We start from the raw sequence: 25,897 nt of genomic DNA, 5'->3' as shown, positions 1-25,897 counted from the left end.
CCCCCCCCCCCAGCCCACCATAAAAAAAATGCTATTGGAATTTTGATGCAAATTCAGAATGTGAAAAATTCACATAATCGGTCAACCCATCAAATGGGAGAAGAGACCCGGGCCAGTAGGTTAATTTTGACATGCAAAGATGATGAATAGATAGCAGCTTGTACGCATCCAGCAGAACAAGAAACCAAAACAGAAGACACTTACCAGCTTTTATGTCCAAACTGCAAGATGATTCAGAAGTTGTTTCTAAAAACCACCTACAGTGAACCTGATTGAATAGCAAAACTAATCAGGGATTAAGATAAATAAGGAGATCTCTAGGAGGTTTGACATGTATAAAAAGTTGCATAGAATTGTACTATGAAAAGAACGTTGCCTGACACCCAAAGTCACTATTACCTCAAAGCATGACCCAAACGGAACATCATGGGCCTGTTGCACAGTCTCAAATACCTATTGGAAAAGTTAAAATATGTCTTAAGCATACTTTCGTGACCAGTAACATATATTGAAGGTGGGATATTAGAATTACAAGAGTTTTCTTGTCCAGTGATAAAACAGCATGCTGATACTCCGTCACTGCTGTATCTGGAGGGCACATAGGGCTGTTACATTTTGTTCTGAATGTTATTTCTCTGACTTGACCATCATAATCATCAGCAGAATTCCATTGACCCATCTAAGAAAATGAAAGACATTCAGTATTTAACTCGAGCTAAAGCAACTAAGTAAAAAAATTGCTATTGAGATGTGAAAGGCACAATGGAGCTAGAGTAATTTAGCTCTTCGTGTTACTCTAGCTCTTAGCAAAACTAAATACAACTACTACCCCACAGACCCAAACAAGTTGAGGTCAGCTACAGTAATCCTCACGGACTTAATTTCTCCATTTAAGCTCAACTCATCTCCATTCAAGCAGAAGTAAATGAACCAAAATAATATCTACAGGCAAAAGATAATCCAAAATTTGGTGAACTACATTGCAGGACAATTTAATGAAACAGAGTTAAACATGTCTCACAAAGATTAATGAAAATTCTCTACAATAAGTTTTCATTATCTTGAAGTCACTTTCTTTTTGTATTATAAAGTTTCTTTGTTTCTATACTATCTTTCATGATTAAAGACATCAATGTTAAGTTGAAAATTACTGACAAAGCCAATTCAAAGGTGGTGCACATAAGTGATAAGTCAGACTTGAAGAAACTTAGGTGAAAAGACCGATAGCTGTATTAATAAGCTATTAATTCTAACTGATAAATAGATACTTCTACTCTTCTTCCTCCACTACTGTGTAAAGGTCCAGAAATAACTACCTAGTTATTGTCAGCTCCAAACCAACCATTAGAGTTTGGTGCCTCATGATTTTGTAGTTCTGGGTTTTAATCCAGAAGATGCCACAATAGTTGGTCTGAATTCACTCTTATGTGAACCCTAACTTTCCTCTCCCATTCCAATGTGAGATTTGTCTAAAGCAAGCTTCATAACGACCCTTATCTAGTTCCTATTACACCTCACCCTCTTAGGGACTCAGCATCTTTGCTGAGATTTGTCACACCATCATACTAGGAAAAAACGGCTTTGATACCACATGTGATGGTTCAATCCTAATTGCCAAGGTATTGTTAGCTCTGGCCCAACCTTTGTGGCCTCAAGGTTTTGCTCATTTAACCCAGAAGGCACCTCGATAGGTCAGTCCTCATCTCTCCCCCATATGGTCCCAAACTGTCCCCTCCCATTCTAATGTAAAATTTGCATAAAACAAGTTTCATAGGGAACTCCCTTCTTTAGTTCAACTGCCAGCAATCCATGGGCTATTACACTTTAATCCATGGGGATTCAGTGTCTTTCTAAGGTATGCCCGACCATCATACTAGGGGAGGTAATGGCTTTGATACCACATGTAACTGTTCAAGCATATTTCCATGGTGTTGTTAGCTCTGACCCAACCTTTAGAACCACAAAGTTTTGTTCCCTTGGACTTTATCCCAAAAGGCAGCTCAATAGTTGAATCCTACGCTTGCATTTATATGGGCTATAACTTTCCCCTCCCATCCTAAGTTGCTTAAGGCGGTTTGCAGTGAACCTCGTCTTAGGCTAATCCCACATCGGAATAGGAGGAGAAAGTTCGGGTTTATATAAGGGAGAGTTCAGGATTCCACTGTCGAGAAGCCTTTTGGTTTAAGGCTTAAGAGAACAAAACCCTCAGTGTCCCAAGATAAGACAATACATATTGATATTGATTGACATATTGATGGGGAGCCCCCTTGCCACCAAGTATTTTTTTTTATTTGGATTGTGAGATGCAGTTTAACTTTGTGGTGCAATGTCCAAGTGACCTAAGAGTATTTACTTGATATTTTTCTTTTTCTTTGCTAACCTCTTCCAAAATTTCATCACCCCATAAAACAACCTTGATCTCTTCCTTCAGAATACCTTCAATTTATCCATCACCTTTCCCTTTAACCTCTTCAATCCATTTCAAGAGGCCTGGGCATATCCGCACTGCATTACACTTTATGCACGGTCACATTTAACACTTTCCATCACTTAAAGAGATGTTGAACATGATCATGTTCACTTCTTTCTGCCTAATCTTGATTTTCAATTGTAAAAAGACACCGAGAACTGCACAACAGGAGGTGTAACCTGATAATTGGAATGGCCAGATTTTGAGCTTTTCTTTTTTTCACTTGGTAGTTACTTTTTGCCAAGTTGGTAGTCGGTACTACCTTTAACCAGGTCCATCCCCCAGAGCATTTTAGGTGAGATGCACCTTAACTCAACAAAAGAAAACCGCGAGAGACCGGTACTAATCAAACCTCTTCGCTCACACACAAGGAAAAGAGAGGAGGAGATATTATATAGGGGGAGGTTGGCCATAAAATTCTTGAATTCTGGAATTTGAAGAACACCAAAAAGCTGCTTTCACTCTAATTTACTAAAAAAAAAAAAAACTAACTCCAGTTTATATTCATGACCAAACACAACTCCAATTTTCAAATATAATTTTTCACTCTGAAAACAAAGCTAATTTTTTCAAATACAGTTTTCATGGCAAAAAGGCCCCCTATATAAAGGAAGATATAAGAAAAACCTCAAGAGTGTAGCTGGAAGTTAAAGCCGAACCAGAAAGGCCTAAAGAAGCATGAACCGGAAACATGCTTTAGTCAACGAAATGTGGGGCTTACCTTGAGATTGAAATCTTTCCCTGCTGCACGGTACTCATTAGTGAAATTTGAACCATCAGCCAATAGCAAGTCAAAAAATTGCTCGGCTGTGCATGTCAAACCATCCTTGCAAATTTCAAGAGTGTCTTAAATCTTGGAGAAAGGAGTTCTAGTCCCAAAAAGTAAGATTAAATATCCTACATACATTATATATACCAGAGAGGACTTACATTATCTACACTAGAGAGGACTTCTTCTTTAATAAATGGTTGCGATTTCTGAATTTTGGTCACACTTTCTTCCTGATTTATTTCCATCTTATTAAATCCTTTAACTGAGCTGCTATGTGCACGCAATGCTGACTGTTCCATCTCCTACAAAGAGAAAGAAACATTTAAAATAGGAAAGAAATCATGCAAAGCCAAACTCTAACAGACAGATACAATTTAAATGTAAAAGTAAAAACAAGGTTACAGAAAATATGAACCTAAATAAAGACAATTTTTCTCATATTCCGGCTGTAATAGAGAATACAATAAATGCCAATATAAATAAAGAATCCGCTGGAATGTTGATTCAAGAAGCTTACAGGTAAATATAATTGCATTTATTAAAGGAGAATTGAAGTAGATTAGCAAAAACTGATGTCTACCAGACAAAGCAGTACTTTTATAGCCTTCGCAATTGTGCTCAGATATATGGTCTTGGAAATTTTTTTATAGGATTGCCAAAACCATAGAAGACAAACAATCCAAATCCTCCATCAATATGGGACAGTTAGCACCCACCCACACCCAGGCCTGACAACGAGAGTGTGGACACATAATATAGGGACGAACATTGGGACACACAATAACATGGAAGAATTTGACTTTGATACCATGTGAGAAATATAAGGGAGAAAGAGTTTATGGTAATGTGTGGCATATTAGGACTCATGCTTCTATCTATTTATATACAGAAGTTCCAATGAAAATATTTCCACTTGTCCAATGTGGGACATTATACAAAACTACTCATCTTCTATCTTACACTCCCCCTCAAGTTATTGCACACACTTCACATGAGTTGAGCTGGTTACATACATAACTAACTCAAGGACCTATGAGAGTTTGGTATGTATATAGCAAACTGATCACTGGACTTTATAAAGCTAGTGGCAATATATCCAGAGAATGAGAGTATCTTTTCTCCAACAAAGTGATAATCAATATCTATATGCTTGTATATTCTCATAGAATACTTGATTGAAAGCAATACAGGGTGTAGCCCGGTTATCATAGATAAGTTCAATTCAGGTAGTCTCTCAAAACTTCAGTTCTTTCTATAGTTGTTTGTCCATATAAGCTCACTAGTCGCAATTTCCATGGCTCGATACTCGGCTACAAGATTCGATATTTGTGAGGGAGAGTGTAGAAGGCATAATTAATTAAATAAAAGTGTGCTCTCTCTAACAACTTAAGCTTTTTAGATGAGATATTTGCAAGGGAAACTTACATAAATATACAATATTAAGAAAATATTTACCATTTATAGCAATAATAATTTTTTTTCACTTGATCACTTTTAATACATCTATAATACAACTTTAATTCATATTACAGAAAACAGTTTATGAAACACATATAATACAAGTTCAATACATACATATTGCATACATAATTCACTTTTAATACATATTGCAGATTTATCATAGTATTGTTATTTGTTGCTATAAATGGTAATAAATGAAAAGTATCACTAAAATTAGTAATTATTTATTAAATGTTATTCATTGAAGTAATTTTTCCTATTTGCAACTATTCTCGATAAATAGAAATTAGTCAAGGAAGTTCCACAAACATAATAAGCATCTTTCTTTAGGCTCAGTGGTGCAACTAACAAGATATTCAACCGAAGGAAAATCCACTTGTGATGAACGCTAACAGATTCAACCATCTCATACATCTCAATATTTAGAATACCTCTTTTATTGACTACAGAAATATTTTGAAGACAGCTAAGCTAAAATCTTCAATTTATTGCTGGTGGTAGTATCAATATTCACTATGGATATATGATAACTAGGACTGCTTGTTGTCTCAGATAACAATCAGAAAAGAGCTTAGCCAAAAGCACAAATACAATTAATAATATAACCTTCTTTTCAGCTTCTAGCATGTCATGATAATTATCTGCTGAACGTTGCAACGATCTCAATGCATGATTCCTATTCCAAAAAGATGCAAATTTATATCTTACTCTACCTGAGATCAAAGAAAGAAAGGTGACTAGCACATCGACCATAATATATCCAGAATATCAATTTCAAAGTCAAATATCTAGCATGAGCAAAATAAGCCACCTCCCTTCGTCTTGAAATTAAATATCCAGTTTTCGGTCATGTAACAGAGAAGTTTCATATTAATAGAGAAACATATTCGCAAATAGGCAATTTTTTGTTTTTATTAAGATCAAAACATCTAAAACTGAATGCTAGACTAAATGCACATCTGAATATTAAGATGCGCATAAAATCCGTATGCACATCTAAATATTAAAATGTTGCATTAAGATCTGAATACTAAAGGACTGTTTGTTTTCTCAACATCTGAATGTATAAAATTTGTCTTTGTTTAAAATGTCATACATGTAAAATTCACATAAAATCTAAATTGATCTAATATTATATCAATAAAAGTATTTTAATTTTTTTTATATGATAATTGATGTTAGTGATAACTAACGATTGTGATTGTGTGTGACAATTTAGGATGATGGTGACTGATGGTGGTGGTTGTGGATAGTATCTAATGATATAGTGGTTAATAGTAGTGATTAACTATGGTTGGTGGTAATGGCATCTAATAATTAGTAGTGGAATGCTACTGATAGCTAACGGTGTCAGTGAATGATGATCGCGGTTAGCGGTACATCATGTTGACTAATGATGGCAATTATCGATAGGCTTAATGGATGTAATAATGGTTGGCAGTGATGATTGCAAATGATGACTAATGGTGATGATTTTGGTGATCGGCTATAATGGTGATAAGTTGTTGGGCTTAGGATGGTTGGTGGTAATGATTGACAAATGGTGGCAGTTGTTGGTGGTGGGTGAAAATAGATGGAGTAGTGGTGAACTATCATCTTAATGATATTAAGACTTTGTTATAGATCTTAATCATTCAGACCTATTCAGATCCATTAAGTGGATGTAATAGAATAGCAAACACACTCAATGATTAAGATCTTGAATGATTAAGATTCACACCTTGAAAACAAACGGACTTAATGACTGAAAATTGAATAATTAAGATTAAGACTTTCATTAAGTACAAACTGTTAACTTGTAATGTTTTGCATAATAACAAATTACCTCGGGTTGCAGAAATCAGGACTAGTGTATTTATGTTAGATACACAAAATCTTGAAGATTCATGCATCAAATATCAAATCCACAACCATCACTTAAGAAGAAGGTTGATTCACTCAAATCAATCTAACTGGATATTCATCCATTCAAATCAATCGGGATTGAAGCTAAAAAGGAAAAACAGGTTTCACTCATACAAATAGCAAGTAAACCAAGAGCGGCAAATCAAGTGATTCAAAGAATCAAATCAAGTTTGATTCAAGTCTGACATTGCTGGATCTTAATCAAAGAAGGAAATTGAGGAGCAGAATCAGTGAGATTGATCAGCAACATCACTTAAGGAGGAGATTGATTCAATCAAACCAATCTTAGCGATTGACTCAAACATATTAATCTAACTAGAGACCGAATCAATTTGTATGAAGCCAAAAAGGAAAAGACAAACTCAATCGACCAAGATGACAAGAAGATCATGAGAAGTACATCAATAAGCAAATCAAGGAAGATCACCATGTGATCTCAAAGATATAAGCCAAGGCACATACCGGCTTATTGAAAGAAACTACGGCTCTGTTTCAAGGCAGACTAGACGTTGCTATCACTCAATCATGAAAGATATTCTCAATCAAGGATACGTTAAAAAACCTTGATCGAAGGAAACGCCTTGGGTTTTCCTATTAGAGCTAAATTGGTCGCATTACTCAGCTTATAAATTCAGTCCCTTCTCAACAACTGAACGTGCGCAACTTCACTTGAACTTATGTTGTAATCTGCTTTCATCTTTCATAAAGTTTTGTACAAATTTGAGTGAAAAGGAGAAAGAAAGATTCTGAGTGTATTGAAAGATTTGTACAAATTTGAGTGAACAATTGAAAAAGAAAGGAGAAAGAAAGATTATGAGTGTAGGTTATACAGGTAGAGGCAGTGTCAAAATAATAGATCTGATTTGCATATCAGTTAGGAGTTTAGGTACAAATCTTTGTATCACCTAAGTTCTCCTCGAGCTCTAAAGGAAACTCTTGAAACCCAAGGGGACTGGACTAGGCACTACATCGGTGATCCAAACCAGTATAAACATCCAGTGTTCTTTTATATCATGTACTTTGCTTATTTATTCTTGGAACTTGTTGTATCAACAGTATTAAAGGGTAGCCCGACGCGCAAAGCATCCCGCATCAGCAAGGTTCGGGGGAAGGCCATGTAGACAACCTACCCTAATGCAAGCATTAGTGATTGCTTCCACGAATTGAACTTGTGACTATAGGTCCACAGAGACAATTTTACCGTTGCTCCAAAGCCCCCTTTCACATCGACAATATTCACAAGTTCAAGGGAAAAAAAGGCTCCATGCTATGTTATAGTATTACAATAACAACATACCCAGTGTAATTCCACAAGTGGGGTCTGAGGAGGGTTGTGTGTACGCAAACCTTAAACCTACCTTGAAAGATAGAGATGTTGTTTCTGATAGACCCTCGGATCAAGTTATGTTACAGAGCGTAAGATAAAATTTTAGTTTCTTGAGAAGTTCACATTATTTTGGTCTTAACGGGGAAAGAAGAACATGAATTTTAGGATGGATTAAGTACTTCGGTAGAACTTCAAGACTCGCATGACAACAATAGCAGTGCTAATGGTTCTATGACTATCATAGAATATCCTCCTAACATATCAAAACGTAAGACCTATCAAGGAGAAGCTCACTCACAGCAAGCAAACTTCCCAGTTCTCTTAAAACAAGAGGAAATGTGTTCCTAATAAACGGAAAATAAGGTTAAAAGATCTAATTAGAATACTAACCATCAGGATTTCCTAGAGGAGGCACCCCATGGCCACCAGCACCCATGCGGAGAATTACTGTAACAGCAGGATTAACAAATGCATGCTGGCTCCTCCTAATCTGAAAGAAAAATAGTATTCTTGCTGATTTCCCGCAAATGGCCCAAATAAACATTCCGAGAATATTGACAACTTGGAAACAATAGTATTTGAAAACAAATAAAGAGAATATCGTACCTCATCTATTTCTGCAAAAGGAATAATTACCTGTAAATGCAGAACTGCACAGTCAAATATGCTAACCAATTTCCAGCATAATTGAGATTAATTACCAAATACCGAAAAAGTACAGTTGTGACCAGTTATTTCTATGCTAAGAACAGGAAGAGAATAGGGTACACATCCACATAACCTTGAGAATATAACAAAAAGAAATAGTCTCTGATCCAACACCAAAGGGGAGACCATTTTATGGTGATCTGCGCCACCCATATACACACACACAAACCATTAACCATGCTACAATTTAAAAAAAATCCACAGGTAAGGTGACATTTTAAAATTTTGAACTAGGATTCTTGATGGCATAAATATTCAGTGGATAAATCAAATTGACAAGCATTTAACTTAGAAAAGTTAAGATAAAAGCAGATTCACAGAGTTGAAACTTAGGAAGTACAATCAAAAGATGGATCTGACCTTTATTTGCTTTGAAAATACATTTGAGTGGAAGCAGATATGCCATGTTGAGACATATATACGGCCATGATACAAGAATGACCTTTCGAGAGCACATGAATAACTATGTTTAACAACCTGAAATAACTACAATGATTAGCAACTGACTCACAACAGTCCAAATTTTCCAACTTAAAGTTCTTCCAATCCAAGAGTAATTTATCAGTAAAAAATTAGCTCTTGCCTCATCAGCAGGGAGATCAAATATTGTTTGCAGAGGCCCAGGTTTCTGATGAACTACAGTAGGTCCTTGTTTATCCAAAGTGATCCTTCTACGAGCATTAGCGTAGCCATTCAAACCTCTAAACCAACCAATGAAGAAGGGGGAATAAGATTCTTATCTTCTAGTTAAGATGAATAGTAATCTTTTACGGAACAGTGATCCACCAGAAGGATTTACATAAATTTCTCTCTGACGAATCAAGAATCTTCTAATAATAAAAACAAAAATTGATCTAAAACAAGTCCCATATGACACTTCACAGAGTGTAGTAATGCTCATAAGTTGTAATGTTGCTTTAACTTAATTCTTTTTTTCTGAACTATAAGTGTCATCTAAACATAGAAAATGAAGCTAGAATAAATATAGGCATAATACATAAATGTGCCCTTTAACTTGGCTTCAAATCACATTTATGCCCTTCAACTTTGGATGTGCACAAATAGACACTTAAACTTGTATAAAGTTGAACAAATAGACACATATGTCCTACATGTCATCCTACATGTCATTTTTTGTCCTGAGTGGTGTCCTACGTGTATTGTGCCATGTAGGACTCATGTGTTTATTTATCTAAAAGTTGGATAGTTAAAGTGTATGTTTGGCATTATGAAAGTTGAAGGTTAAAGTTAAAATTTGAAGCCAAGTTTAGGGTCCAATATATGTATTATGCCATAAATATATCTTATCGCATGGTTACCACCTGATGATTAAAGGATCAGCACTGATGCCTTGCTCTTTATCTTCCCCCTGTCCTCACTACGTGAGGAGGTGTTTCATTCTCTGGTTACTTCTTCCCTATTCCACACTTACCTTTCCAACCTAACTGTTGTAAACATGATATACTAAACATCTATCACTTGTGTATTATCACATCCATATCCTTTCAAACTATTAAAACATGAGATGTACATGAGAGGAAGTACTCTCCCCTAAATTCCTATATTCTAGAATTATGTTACTGAAAGATATTGTTGAATGCTAATCGCTAACAGGCATAAGCTATCCAGAATGGACCCAAGGTCCCAAACAATTAAAATTACTTATAAAGGAGCTGGTCATGGTACATTTTTTTCTAAGCACAAACTCATGTTTCATGATTGTACTATAGTCTCGAGCTACAACATGCTTTATAATAGCTCACATAAGAAGCAAAATTTTAGGAGGGTGGGAGAAAGTAAGATTAGTTTAACTGTTTCGTTTTCTTCATCGCCACGATGATACACATTCTTGATAGGAAATACTATCATAAAATTCCTAATTGCACATCAATACCCAACTCAACTTGTAGTAAGAGTATGTACATGCTGATGTAGCCACCGTGGACCAAAAAGAAGGAGCCCTATGAGAGGAAGAATAGCTTATTATGTATTCTAATAACTGATACTAGTCACATAAACAACAGTCAAAACTCAAATAACAAATAGCCTAAGGCACTACCAATAAGGGGAGAAAAGCAGCACCTTAAAGATTTGACATTGAGTTTTGATGTTTTAATATGAAGATAAACCTGAAAAAGGAAAAAGATAACGGCCATAATTTTCTAAAAGCTAAACTCCAAAACCACCAAAGAGAAAATGTTGCGTTTATTGAAAGCAAAGAGGTAGTAATCAATAATACCTGTCCTGATGAACTGTCCAAGGTATGCCATTCTGCATCAGTTTGACCTTCATTTTCAACAGGTATCATTACTGAACCAAGAATAGCATTTTTCCAAATTATATCCCAGTCATATATTGTCACATTAATCTGTCAAACAATCAAGTAAATGAATTATTATGAAAGAAAATAAAAACACGAAGCCAATGTAATATTAAACGTTTAAATAATCAAACGACAAATACATCAAAGAAAATCTGAAGAGGATTACAGAACACACATTGCACTAAGTTTGTGCTTTATGTCAAAAAAAATTCTGAATAGCTACCTCTACTGGAAGCTCATCAACAGAGAAGTTGAACTCCTCCCCCCACATAGGATTTCTTGAACCAGGAACCATTGAACTGCAACACTAAGAAGAGTATAACTTGTGTATAATACAAGAGTGATAAGCATCTGAACCTATTGTATCACAACTTTCTGGAACTACCCAAGCCTCGTCGCAGATATTGTTGATAACAATCCACTAAAAGAAAAAGTTATCTCACAGTTGACCTTGACTTGAACTACCAATACATCTAATGGAGAAAAAGATCGTCCCAAAATTAAGGCTAACCAACAACGTAAATATAAAAAGTTGTTCATCTGTTCTCTCCTTTATATCATGTCAAAAGGAGTTCATCTAATTTGGACACTATTATGAGCGTCATCATAGTTGTTTATACTATTGTTTATTCCCATAAGAATAAATTGATAAGAACTCAAAGATCACAAGTACCTAAAACACAATCATATCTGGTAGAAGGCTAGACTAGCATGCACTACCAATAAAAGGAAACTGACTAAGATGAATAAAAAGGTTCTCAAACTTCTCTCTAGATTGACCAAAATAAAAGAGGCATCCTTGTCTAAGCAAAACTGAATATCAATCACAATGGAACAAATCAACACCAGCAATGTTTTATCATCTATTATACGTAAGTGTATAAAGATATATATCCTCTGAACAACATTATGACAAATATGGTATTTGATGATGCAAGTTGGCTATATAATCAACAATAATAGAAAACCATATGCATAACTACACCTAGACAAGACAAACTATTTATACCACCAACCCAAGACAATAGGAAAATAAAAATAGACATAATCACCTAAATCTCTTTTGTGAGCCACAACTGATGATTGCATATGGATCTGAAGTCCCATTCAAATTAGCAGCAGTAAGATTTTTAGCAGCTAACAGTTCAACCTGAAATATAAGAAAGAGTAGCAGTCAACTACAAGTTGCAGATATAGGCCATCACATGAATAATTAGTGCAATTAACACTTCAAGTAACAGTAATGTTGTACAACACCAAATCTAGATATACGAGTTATAAGTGCATGAACGTGGAATACAAATATACCTTGATTACATAGGCAGAAGTAGTTTGAGAATCTCCTTTTAACTGGCTCATCTACAAAATAAGTGCACAACTGCACGTCAAAGAAGTGGAAAATTACATGATGAAAACGAAACATAAGTTTATAAATTCTCAAGGGGAATTTTCTTTCTAAGAACATTGGAAATTCCTACTAGTTATGGACCATTGAGGATTCTTGAGAAGCTTAACATATAGTTTGTGTTGCCGAACAGATAATAATCAAGTACAGTTAGCCTTCACGAATGGTACAGTATTATAACTATATAATAAGTTGCATGCAATTTGATAAGTTTCTTATGAACACTCTCCATAGAGCACTAATAACTCTGCTCAAGCTGAATTTGTTTTGACTTGGAAAGACTATTCTCAGTAAGATTTTGATAATAACAGTAAGATTTCATATATTCAGAATGCACATAATCATACATTTGCTCCTTAGCTCCTTTCCATGAACTATATATAACAAACCATGCTCTATGGATGCTTTTCAAGATTAAGCTAAGTATAAACAAAAACTACGAGAAATATTATATTCTCCAAAGCTTAATTACTTAGTTCCGTTATAACTTCTTATATTGGTCATTCCAAATCAGAATTAATGAAAATTAGTCCATGCGAAATCAAATTTCAGCTTATCATTTAATCGATAATCACACATGACACTTTAGATCAACTCTACAAGTGATTCATTTTTTTTAACTTAAAATTTTAGTAAATATCATCACACCTTTATCGAGAACGCTTTAGCATTGATCTACTACTTCATATTCTAAACTTCCTAATTGGAATGTAATTTCTTCACAAATTACAATTCCTAATCCTCACTTTAACTAAACTCAATTAAAACAGGATAGTAATACAGGGAGATACATAATTTTGAATAGTAAAAATAAACTATCATGTATGTATGTGTGCGTGTGTATATATAGAGTAGACTGTACTTACACGATCCCTACATGCTGGATCGTCCTCCACTTTCTCACTTCTGACAGTCGGAGAACCGTCAACACGAGGGCGATAATCAACTATATCAACTCCGCCGAGGTTGAAGAACCAGCAAGAGAGGATGACGAAGGAGGCGGCGGCGACGGCGACTTGCACCTCCCACCACGACGGCAAGAAAAACTCCAACGCTGCCTCCACTATCATCTATTCCTCCAGATTACACCGAAAAAAATAAAATGCAGAAGGAGTAAATAAGAAGAAAAACTCCTTGCAGGTTTAATATAGTGGTCCAAAACCATAATTTAGAGCAGAGACATTCTTCTTCTTCTTCTTTTCTGTGAATAAACAATAAACAGTGTCAGTGTGTGTGAGAGAGAGAGAAAGACGCAAAAAAGGGGAAAAGGGGAGGGAGCGTGGGAGGCGTGATTATAAATACAGAAATTAAAATGACGATTTTAGCCCTGTTGCTTTTTTGGTCATTGTAGAAGTGTTTAGCGGAGGGTTTAATGAAAATATAACGAGAGTTTAGGGGTATTATGGAGATTTGAAGACTTCTAACGACTATAAAAATATTACGGGAATGGTATGATGATTCAAATAGCATATTGGTTACTTGTTCCCTTTTTCCATGTGAGTTTTTGCGGAATTCCAACTTTTGTGTTTGTTAGCATTTAAATTATGGTTTAAATATATAGATAAAAAAATTGAAGGTGACTCAATGTCTATTATACTAACACTAATTTTAATACTCTTTCTGTACTTATTTACTTGTTCATAATTTCTATTTTAGATATTTCTATTTACTTGTTTATTTTGACAAATCAAAAAAGAATAAAAAAAATAATTCTTATTATACTCTCATTTAAATTTCTTGAAAATTTCTAAGTTTTAATTCATTCTTTTTGAAATCATATTTAATAAGGGTAAAATTATAATATGTATGCCTTTTCTAAAATGGACAACTAAATAGGAACGGGGATATTAGTTACGCACTACTGTTAATTTTGTAAATAAAAAAGTGATTATAAAAATAATGGGTGATATTTATTTATTTTTGTAATTTGTGGAAAAGCAAAAGCATTGGACGAGGTGTGGACAATGATGGCTATGAGAGAATAATCATTATGATGGCACGGCGCAACAGCTTAAAAGGGCTACTATTAACTTGTTTTATTAACATGTGGATCCAGATTCACCATTTAATAATTAATGAGTTTAATTTAAGGGTTAATAATATTTTTAAATTATTTGAAATATATATATATATATATTTTTAAATTATATTTCAGCTTAAATCTATTGTTTTCGTTAAATTATTGGGTTAAAAGTTCTTTATTAACAGAAGTTATTAAATGTCATGTGAATGGTACTTTTGATCCAATAGTTATACGAGAAGAGTAGTTTTGAGCTGAAATATAGTTTAAGGGTAAATATGAGGTATTTTGGATAGTAACCATTTTTTCGTTTAGTCTATGTGGCAGTGAATCCCTATTGGCGTGCAATGTGACATGATATCCCAATAGCATTTAACAATGTTTGTTAATAAGAAGGGTTCTTTTAACCTCAAGGGCGGAGCTACAGTTGCTCCAGGGTGTCCAATTGAACACCCTTTGTCGGAAAATTTCATTATATATAGAGGCCAAATCTTCCTTTATATTGTTATATACTTATATTAAGTATTTTGAACAACCTCAAAACTACTATTGAGCCGTAGCTCAGTGGTAAAAGCATGCTCAATACGTTCATAATATCCAAGTTCAAATCTCAGCATTAACATTTTGTATATTTTATTTAATGTGGTCATATTTAAAACAGTTAATTAAAAAATGGAACAATTTTCTAGGTATAGAGCACTAGCTTAGTGGCAATAATGTGCAATTGTGTTTGGCACTAAGGTTCAAATTCCCATGGTTACATTGTTTTTTCTCTCACGATTTTTCTGCCTACACCATTGAAATATGATTTAAGAATAAATATGAGGTATTTCGAATAGTTTAGGAGTACTTTTAAATCTTTTCTGATTTTTTTAGATTATTTTTTCTTATATCAAAAGTTTATGAGATACAATTTTTTTTATACAATTATTTAAAGTGAGGAATGAGAATTATGTGCATTTTATTTTTCCACATTCTATTTTATAAATTATATGTGGTATCTTATGGCTGAAATATAAGTTTTAAAATTTAGTAATTATGAAAAAATAATAAATTCTGTCTAACCAAACACAATATATCGAAAAGTAGGCAAAAACCAAGTTTTCTTTTCTTATCTTCAAAACCCATTATGTACTCTAAGAAAAAAACGACGTGAATTCTTTATGATTTAAGAGCCCGTTAGTACGAGGGATATATCATAATTCATTTTCAAAATTAATTACAGTTAGCTTATCTCGAGATTAGTTATTCGGAATTGTACTATTTACTTCTATTCTAATTCAAAGGGGTGGAATAATGGTTAAGAACTTTTGAGAAATTGAAAAGTCAGGAATCAACTTGGTTTGCGGTTTTGCATTAATAGGACTTTGAGGGACGTCTTCTCTTTCCCTTATCTAGCAAGTCACACCTAATCGCCGTTGATGTCCATCTTTATAACTGGGACCGAATGTCTTATCATAGTTTGTTATGGCTCAATCCTTCTATAGCACATATTGGTGCACAGACCCCATTCTTTGGTGTAATAAAAAACCAACAGAAAAATGTAGAAGCAGGCTGAACAAATAATCTTAGTTGCGCGGACTCTTCATTTTTTGATGCCGCACCCGTCTCGGATTCTTCAAAAATATACTACTTTTGGCGAATCCGACACGCACCCATTGGCATTTTTTGAAGAGTCCGAGCAACATAGCAAATATCACGTACCAGAGCACCAAATAACATTATTAGATTAGACTAACACTATCTGCTTCTGGTAATGGCGAGAAATAAGCATGTGGATGAATATAACAGCAGGAGACACCAATAATCAAATCAATAGAAACATTGGCGGGTATTAATTAAAAAAAGAAGATGATGAAGCAACACGTCCAAATCGACGCCCCTATGCAGTGTTCAAATTTCCAGAACAACACATCACCTTTCTCAAAAAATAACAAGAGAATGTATGAACAAATGTACCTGCAGACCTCAAAAATAACTCCAAACACGATTGAGCAGTGCTAAATTCCATACCTTCACCCAAACAGATCTTTAATTATCAAGTATAGCAGAAACAATTACATGACTAAACCTCTCACCGAAAATAACACTTGTAACTTCCAAGTTCCAACACATGAAATGATGATCGAGTACCCAAGCAATTCCACTAAAACCAACCGATCAATTGCAAATGGTTAACCAACATTCCACAACGTAGAGGAAAAATACATCACAAACCCCAAGAAAGAAGACACATAAACTACACACCCGAAGGAAAACAAAAAACATAAAGCTCAGAATCACCACCAGGGGAAACCAAAAACAATGGGGATTGTATTCTGCTATTTGTGTTGAGAATCTGATTTGTTACACTGGTGCATTCATCCATCGGACTCCAACAAAGGCGATGTTTCTACCTAGATTCAGCAGCGACGGCAACCCAGAGAGCTAGATTTTTCGGGCCGAGTTGTACTTCAGACGAAAATGACTGGCTTCCACTTCCTTCATTCTACCTTGATCATGAAGCTTATTTTACAACAAGCTAATTTTGGATTAAAAGGGTAAATTTGCTCAGCGGTTTCAACAACAAACCAACAACAATGTAGTGGGGCGCCTAGCTAATTCATCACGAGTTCATTTTTGACTGCGTTAGTTCTGTCTCTATAGTTTTACAATCAGCTGTGGTGTCTCCTAGTCATTTCCAGCATCATCTGTCCTTGATTCTGCCTATCAAACTGGCAACTCAACGGCAGACCATGTGCTTGATTGCCAGAGACGTATAAAAATGTGTATTCCTTGACATTGATTACTGGAAGTAATACTGAGACTGAAACTCTTGAAAGCAGGGACTCACCTCATACTAGGAATGCCAAGTCAGTAGAGAGAGTGAATTTGGTATCAACACCTTTTTTTCAATGCTGAAAATAAGGCCAACTCAGCACCTTTTGAGTGAGATTTTGAGAAGAGTTGCTCTTTGGAGAGCACAGTACGATGAAAGTTGTAAGCTGTGTTCGGGGGGGAGTTATTGTCTATCGTTGGCCTCTATGGTAGAATCAGCGTTCGATGAAATGTCACACGCAACAGTGAGCTCTGAAATTCATGATCTTAACACTATTGTCCACGAGGGAGAAAATCTTTGCAACTACAGTGCGATGATAACTTCTGTAAAGATGTCAGCTTGAATACCAAGGTGCCTACAGCGAAGCGATGTTAGGTAATGCGAAAGAATCTAATACTGAGGAGGAGGACAATCCACGAGATAATGTAGCTTTGTTTGATTGATGTCCTAAATGGGATACATTGGGTTTTTCTAGATCCTTTTTCTAGCCAAGGTACTGCAATGTTGAATGTGAGTATGCAAATTGCTGCAATCGAATATCCATTAGATGGTGTCTTATGGGATCAGACTATTCCGTGTTAACATAATTCTCTTGAAGAAATGTGTGGGGGTAAACAAACACAGTGTTGCCTTACCTTGACTTTAGCTTACACAAATGCAATTGGGTCGATACTGGGCAGGAGTGCAATCTTCCTAGTTTCTTGTCGTCTAACTCGAGAGGGTGTGGTAGTGAGGAGAAAATGGAGGAAGTACTCCAGGTAAATTGATGTAAGTTCCTCCAAGCAGTGAACATATACTTGAGCTGTTAGGCTCTTGTTTGCTATGTTTGGTCTAGTCCTTAAAGCAAGGTGACTTCGGCATATATTCTCATTGATCCTGGCCCTTATCTTGATTATGTCCCAATCTATGCAATAAACCCTACTTTTGGAGTTGGGAAATCTATGGAGGAGGGTGCTGTAACAGTACTATTTCAATGTCCAGGTGTGATGTTTCCTACTGGGAAAATCATATAGGTTTGTTAAGGTTTAGTTCAGCTTGTCTGTCTGTCAATCTGCATTTGGCATATCCCATGACTATGTGACCATTTCCTAATTCCAAGAGTCCAGGCCCAGTGCAAATATAGCAGGTTAAGCTACGTATAATAGACCCTTCCCTGGACTAACACATAGAGGATACCCTTTTTTCGGGTTTCCATCCTAAATTCATCCTCCTAATTAGTCATGTATAAAATGCATAATTATGAGGGAGATCAAAAAATAGGTACCAAAAGGTTCATCTTTATTGCCAATCACTGTGTTTTTCCCTATGGCCTAAACACAATTGCAGCATTATGCTATGCGATATAATGCAATGGCTAATGACCCTAACGGTTACACTTCTCCACAGATAACGTTGTGTGGTGGGACACATGAGGGACTTGTGAGGTCCAGATACCCAGTACTCGAACCAGGACTTTCGTTAACATAATCTGCCCAGTTCAATATACCCACTTTCAACTCGGGTCATTTAGCCACATTTCACCACTTAAAGCATATTGTTTTCAATACAATGCCCATCTTGACAAATCAACCCCTCATATATGATAAAATGCCTAAAACTTAGTAAAACTCGACAATGATGTAATTTCAAGTAATGCATATCAGCTAAAATCCAAATCTCAAGTTCCACACCAATCAAATCTATACAATGTGCGCACACAACTAACCAACCATGCCAAAGCATAACCCTGGCAAAACCAATTCGGCATTGCTCTCAAAATCCAGTAAGTTCAGTTACCAGTATTTTAGATCCGTCAGTTTGCACATGAGATTAATCTCTCAAATAAGAACAAAAAAGTAAACATATACCTTGTTGAGAATGACGGACACCGTCCCGAAAGCTCGCAGTAAAAACTCACCAACAGCTTTAAGTGCACAGGAGAAGCAATATCCCTTGAACACACTGCCACCTCCTTTTTCAAGGCTTAGAACTGGTAGATTTGAGGCCTACAAGCCACGCAGGAAAAGCAGCACCTGTACCCACTTTTGTTTATATTGACTGGGATGAAAATAAAATAATACTACACAAATGATCTTAGGGCAAACATGGAAGACTTTGGCTACTTAAATAAGAGAGAAACTCACAAATCCAGAGGACGAATCAAGAGAATAATGACTACCTCCAAACAATTGATACTTGCCCTCCTCCTTTTTCCGGGCTTGGGACCGGCTGTGACTTGACAGGCGGAGTTACAAGGGTTCCACACAAAAACAATGCACCAACTGTGCCAAAACAATGACTACTGAGCAACAAAACAAAAACAAAACAAAATACAGCTCCAGCAATAATCCAAGGACAAACATAAAAGACAGTAGGATTACCTAATAACTCTCAGATCAAAGGAAATAATTCCCTCATAACAAAATCAGGGACATACACACTCGGACAACTAGTAATGAAAGCAATAAAGAAACATGCAAAACTGATTTTCTCCATGGAAGGAACATTCCAAGAACTTGTACCCAGTGCAAGTACTAGCATCTATATCATCAAAGTCCAATTCTAACAACATAACAACCAAGACTACCGTCCACACACCACACCGCACAAGATCAAAACCTGAAAAATAATAGACAAACACAGAACAAAGAAAAGCAACATCAATATTGATCAACTAGGAAAGATGGTATCACACAACACCTGAAACAAAATGAAGAAAGCAGCTCCAGACACCAACTCTATTTATAAAGCAACAACTTGGAAAACTGATGACAAACACACAAAAGAACGTGAATCTAAAAAAGATGCCAAAGCACATAAGACTGCTAATCTGTAAATAGAAGACCTAAGCAAGCTGTGTGCAAACAAAAATCTAACACCTTTTTCACGTAGACAAAATCAAGGAATAAAGGAGGATAAGAACCCGTATCCCATAAGGAACTGTATGTCATCATATGCATTCAAACGGAGCATCTCAGACCTAGCCAGAATACAAAGAAGATGCGGGATGAACACTATAAACCTTAAAACTTAACAGTACGTAAAAGCCACATTCCTGAAGCTGAAAGTGCAGAGAATTCTTGCATTTTTTATTGCTAAATATGGAAAGTAATAACTACATACGTCAAGCGAAAGAGGAGAAAGAAATTAGCTTTACTTAACATTGCCAGGGACATCTGTTCTAATTCGGGATTGCTAAATATCGAAAGAAAAGGATACCTTAAGTGCAAGAGGAGAGAGAATCGGCTATACTTATTGAGGTAAAAAGAGTCCAAAGATTCTACCATCTGCAATGCGGGAGAACACCACCAAATGAAAAGAACAAAGGTGACCAAAGCATCATATATAAAAGACCAGACAACCTCCTTTTTCTAGAAGCCAGAAAGACTTACAATGGTAGCACAAAAAACAACAACCTCGGAACTGGAGATCAACATCCCTAACATCATTACAGAAGTTGGATAGCTTCTCATTTGTTATGGCTCAACCCTTCTATAGCAGATATTAATACACAGACCCCTTTTATTGGCGTTATAACAAACAAAAGAAAATATAGAAGCAGACTGCACAAATAATATACACATACCAGAGCACCAAATAACATTATTAGATTAGGCTTACACCGTCCCCCTAAATAAAGCCGCCTCTGGTAGTGGTAAGAACATAAGCATGTGGATGAATATAACAGCACAAGACACTAGAGAAACAGAGAGCAGTGCCAATTTAGAACCTTCATGTTACACAAGTAGTTTCAAGGAAGCTTCAACTTGCAGGAAAAAAAATGTTCAACTGGATAATACACAATGTTCAAAATGTCCACGCTACATTCCATAGTGCGCAAAAGAATCAATTTGAGGCCCCATACAAAAGGCCAAAAGGAGGGGAAAATTCTAAAACACAATAGCATTTCACAACAACTGAACAAGATAACATATTAAACCTCCCTCCTTAGCCACTTAATCACAATAAATGCAGAGCATCAGCAAAAGAAAAGTACAAAAACTGTCTTTAGTTCTTATGAACATGAAGGCATAGGGAAATTGAATGATCCTACCCAAAATGCTAAATCACTAAAAATATATCATATCAAAAAGGCATTATCATGATACCAAAACCAATAGGAACGAAAAACACATAGAAGGATATAAATAACCAAACCACAACAGCTACCAAAATACTCTTTGCTTAGAACTATATTCGTTGATGCAACAGAATTCACAACTGGTCAACGGCGGAATCCACAACCAACTCACCCACAGACCCACTCTCCCTCCGAAATAACACCTAGATTAAACAGATTACAAACTAAATGACTACTTGCCAGTTCACAGTAAGAAGAACAGCTACGAATGTTCAAGAATGAAATAACAAGAAAAGTCAGATTACAAACAAAAAATGGACTCCCTAAGCAACTGTTAGTTCTCACCAAGGAAAATGTAATACATCATTAACAGGACACCAGGACACCAATGCCTGCTCAAATTTCCAGAACACATCACTTCCCAAATCATAAAAAGAGAACGTATGAACAAAATAGACCTACGCACCCCAAAAAGAACTCCAAACGCAATCAAAAAGTTTTAAAATAAGGATAAAATTACCAAGCACAATAGCTAAAAAACCACTCTTGCTTAGAACTATTTTCCTTGATGCAACTGAATTCACAACTGGTCAGAGGCTTAATCAACAACCAACCCACCCACCGACCCACCCTCCCTCCGAGATTAACAATGTAGTATCCTCGTTATAGACTAGATAAATAGATTACAACAAACTAAAGGACTACTTGCCAGTTCACAGTAACAACAACAGCTAGGAACGTTCAAGAGCGAAATGACAAGTAAAGCTAGATTACAAACCACAAGAGGAGGATTCCCTATTTATGTTGAGTAACTGTCAGTTTGCACCAAAGGAAAATGCAGTGCATCATTAACTGGACACTAGTGCACTGCTAAAATTTCCAAAACACATCACTTTCCCCAATCATAAAAAGAGAACGTATGGAACAAAATGTACCAACGCACCACAAAAAGAATTCCAAACGCAATCAAGAAGTTCTAAATTTCATAATTTCACCTATCATATTTATAATTATCAAGCTGACAAGAAACAACCACATGACTAAACAATTTGTTGCCAAAAACATCCTTCAATTATACCCTAAACTTAACAGGAAAAGGTAGTACATTATTAACGGCTCAAATTTCCAGAATACATCACTTTCTCCAAATCATAAAAAGAGAACGTATAAACAAAATGTACCTACACACACCAAAAAGAACTCCAAATGCAATCAAGAAGTTCTAAATTCATACCTTACACCAATCAGATATATAATTATCAAGCTGCCCATAAATAATCACATGACTAAACCGAGTTTGTTGTCAAAAACATCCTTCAATCATACCCCTAAACTAAACAAGAAAAGGTAGTACATCATTAACAGGAAACTAGTGCACTGCTCAAATTTCCAGATCACATCACTTCCCCAAATCATAAAGAGAGAACGTATGAACAAAATGTACCTACACATGCCAAAAATAACTCCAAACGCAAACAAGAAGTTTTAAAATTAATACCTTACACCAATCAGATATATAATTATCATGCTGGCCAGAAACAATCACATGACTAAACCGAGTGTGTTGCCAAAAACATCCTTCAATATACCCTAAACTTAAAGCACATCCTTATGTTATTGTAATGAACAGAAAACATCCCTCAATTGTTCCAAAAATGACAAGATTCATCCGCATGTTAGTTTCTATCAAGAAATAACTGCTTAACCTACAATCCCCTATGATGTTCGCTCAATCCCTCTCTTTTAGCTGATTGATAGGTAATTCTTATTAAAGTGGACCGGCTAGGAAGGAATTCTGTATCATCAACTTCATCGTAGCAGCAAGAGTGCTTCCATAATAGATGAAAACAAAAAATATTTTAGTAAATTATTTCTCAGCTCTATATGATTATTAATCGGATAGGTACATAAATATTATTTGAAAGATGTACAGTTTCTCCTTCATTTCCAAGAAAAATAAGGGAATTTGAAGTATGAAACTCTAGTCTATTTTTCTGAGTAGATTCAATAAGAGTATCAATTTATTTTTAAAATAAAAGTTATATATATAGAAATTACTTAAACGTTTTTATTCATGTGGAAATTTTTCTTTGTTTTAGAGATAAAAATTATATGAATTTTGATTTAACACTTCAATATGTAATTTTTGAATTACAACTATAGTATTTATGGTATATTTTTTGAATATTTGAACATAAATTTTATTGAGATGATCTAATGATAAGTTGGCATGTTAGCAACATATGAATTACCTTTTTCTTGCGTTTTAAGGTCTTTGAGTATAATTTAATAACCCAAACAAACTTAAATTGGTGAATTTCAGGATTTGGAGCTGAAGAAGTCAATCAATCAAGTACTTGATCCAAATTGATGGGGAAAAAAAGATGGAAGTTGGAGCAAAACAATGAGAAAAGTAAAGATTGAGAAGTCACAAAAATTGTGCCCATGTTTAGTTTTCGTGGATCCGTTTCTAAGGGTAGAAGAGCCTAAATTTGGCTAAATCTAAAGGAGGAGCAAGTCTGTCTCACTCCACGAAATTTTCAGCTCCATGAAATGAAAATAGGGAGACGAAAATTGGAATGTCTCCGCGATTTTGCTCCACGAAATATGCAGCGGAAGGGCATCTTAGTCCAGATTTTATCGAGTTATATTAATAAGAAATAGATCATTTTCTGGAGCAGTTTTTGGATTTACAAGTCTGGGTGGAGTATCTCTAGCTAGGGAAGGATTAAGAGATTTTTACCATAGAGTTTGAATCTTCTTCTTTATTTCATCTTTAACTATGTCTATTACTTTATTATTACATTTCATCTTGTATTTCCTTTTTCTCGTATGAGTAGCTAAATCTATTAGCTGGGGTTGTAGACTCTTGTGGTTTTTATGTGATTGAATACTAGTTTACTGCTTATGGTTATTTGGATTGTGATTATCTACTTGTTAACATTCTTATTTGTTAATTTGGTGATTGCAAACACTACATTTAGCCCTATATATTCATTTCTTACTCGGAAGTGTAAAAATTAGCAAGTAGCAAGTTATCAAGTATATTAAGGAATTAATTGTGCGTGATTAACGAAATCGAACTAGGAATAGGGAGATTCCTACTAGAGTCTATCAATTGGGTCTTAATATTTTCCTTTTAGTTTGGAAGAACTTCTGGGATTAGCTTTCTCGAATTGAAAAATTCTTGAAAGTAATTATCAATTGGATCATTTTCATTAATCTTATGCATTTGAGCAAGATACTTGTGTTCGTGAACTAGGCATGCCATATTGAGGCTACAACCCCAGTCCCTCTGTTAATCGAAAAATAAAATATTTTTATTGCATTTAGAAAACAGTCTAGTTTTATATTTAATTACTAATCACTCTTTTATTTGAAGATAAGCTTAGGAAAATTTTAAATTCTCACACTCTTGACATCTTGACACGCGCGTGCTTCTTGTGGAATCGACCCCAACCTTTTTTGGGTTTATTATCGATCTAATATAATTGAGTTTCAATATCAGTTAAATTGACTCTTGATAAACGAAAAAAGTGACACATAAAGAACACTGCTACCCTATGCACCGTAAATCCAACTAAATTAACTAAAAATTACCAAATATTAGCTTATAGAAGGATGATAAGAACAAAACATGACATCCATGGTTTAAAGTTGTTAGTTTATTGACCAACACTAACAAAAGGATGAATCTTAGCATTTTAAAGATAATTAAAGGATGTTTCTTTTGTTTTCTATGATAATAAAAGGATGTTGCTTAAATTCAGGGTATGATAATAGAAGGACCTAATGAATCAACTACAAGCCCAGGCCATGAGAGAGAAAGAGAGAAGAAGAAGAGGAAGTTCTGAAAACATACCTGTTGAGGTTGTGAAGCAGAGGACTGAAGAAGAAAAGAAAAAGAGAAGAAGATGAAAAAGTTTTAAGAACGTACCTGCTGAGGTCATAAAGAAGAAGAGAGAAGCGGAAGGTTGCTGGAGGCTGATTGAATAAACTCAATGTACAAAGGGGTCAAAAGAGAAGGGAACAATCTTCCGCCCCCAAGTGCCTCCACTATTCATCACAATCTCAAGAAATTGTCAAATTGGTTATTGTTACGACCAAAGATCATCATGACCAATTATTAATGTTTGCAAACACAATCTTGAACCGAACAGATCATCATGACCAATTATCAATTTTAAAGACGCATACGAACAAACAGAAAGATGAAACAGAAGAATACCTGCAATTCTTGAAGCGGAGAGCCATAAGTAACAGTTGGCCGACTTAGAAAGAAGAAAGCAATTATTGCATATTCAATCACATGTCACACCCCCTTGTCATCAATTTAAAAAATTTCCCACCCCACAGCAATTAAAAACATGATTATCCTACACAACTCGAAGATCCAAATGTTACTAAGGACACCCTAAAATCTTGATTGAATAAACCCTAATTAAATATATTTCTATTATAACACAATCTTATCAGTGGGTACCCAGAAACAGAAGCATTCGAACAAACAAGAAAGAATACCTGCAATTCTTCCAGTAGTAGTAGCCGACGAGGAAACACATTATCGATTTCTCAAAGAAGAAGAAAAAAAAGATGATGAAGAAAAGTCGGCGAAACGTACCTTGGGC

The 25,897-nt window shown here is 35.3% G+C and overlaps 1 protein-coding gene across 5 annotated transcripts in view; it reads right to left on the bottom strand.

Moving 5' to 3' along the window:
- The window catches only part of LOC107021464 (BAG-associated GRAM protein 1), a 27,313-nt gene extending 1,426 nt beyond the window's left edge, over positions 1-25,887 (bottom strand). The window contains exons 1-20 of one of the 5 annotated variants that reach the window (XM_027917904.1): positions 25,791-25,887; positions 19,570-19,807; positions 19,368-19,470; positions 19,057-19,221; positions 13,238-13,572; positions 12,275-12,325; positions 12,019-12,116; positions 11,190-11,265; positions 10,883-11,011; positions 10,726-10,772; positions 9,227-9,344; positions 9,004-9,120; positions 8,542-8,571; positions 8,326-8,425; positions 5,310-5,416; positions 3,401-3,544; positions 3,192-3,296; positions 533-679; positions 400-453; positions 205-268 (exon numbers count right to left, since the gene is read on the bottom strand). In XM_027917904.1, the coding sequence (XP_027773705.1) occupies positions 205-268; positions 400-453; positions 533-679; positions 3,192-3,296; positions 3,401-3,544; positions 5,310-5,416; positions 8,326-8,425; positions 8,542-8,571; positions 9,004-9,120; positions 9,227-9,344; positions 10,726-10,772; positions 10,883-11,011; positions 11,190-11,265; positions 12,019-12,116; positions 12,275-12,325; positions 13,238-13,441 (1,591 nt within the window). In that variant the 5' untranslated portion in view covers positions 13,442-13,572; positions 19,057-19,221; positions 19,368-19,470; positions 19,570-19,807; positions 25,791-25,887. Of the gene's footprint in view, positions 1-204; positions 269-399; positions 454-532; positions 680-3,191; positions 3,297-3,400; positions 3,545-5,309; positions 5,417-8,325; positions 8,426-8,541; positions 8,572-9,003; positions 9,121-9,226; positions 9,345-10,725; positions 10,773-10,882; positions 11,012-11,189; positions 11,274-12,018; positions 12,119-12,274; positions 12,345-13,237; positions 13,858-19,056; positions 19,222-19,367; positions 19,471-19,569; positions 21,896-25,790 lie in introns of those variants that run through there. The other 4 variants (XM_027917903.1, XM_015222133.2, XM_015222134.2 and 1 more) reach the window with 4 other exon arrangements.
- Positions 25,888-25,897: the final 10 nt, after the last annotated feature.

The sequence above is a fragment of the Solanum pennellii genome, chromosome 6 (assembly GCF_001406875.1).
Source record: "Solanum pennellii chromosome 6, SPENNV200".
In the NCBI taxonomy this organism is placed as follows: Eukaryota; Viridiplantae; Streptophyta; class Magnoliopsida; order Solanales; family Solanaceae; genus Solanum; species Solanum pennellii.
The sequence above is the reverse complement of the archived record's forward strand: the minus strand, read 5'-3'. Positions and strand labels throughout refer to the sequence as shown.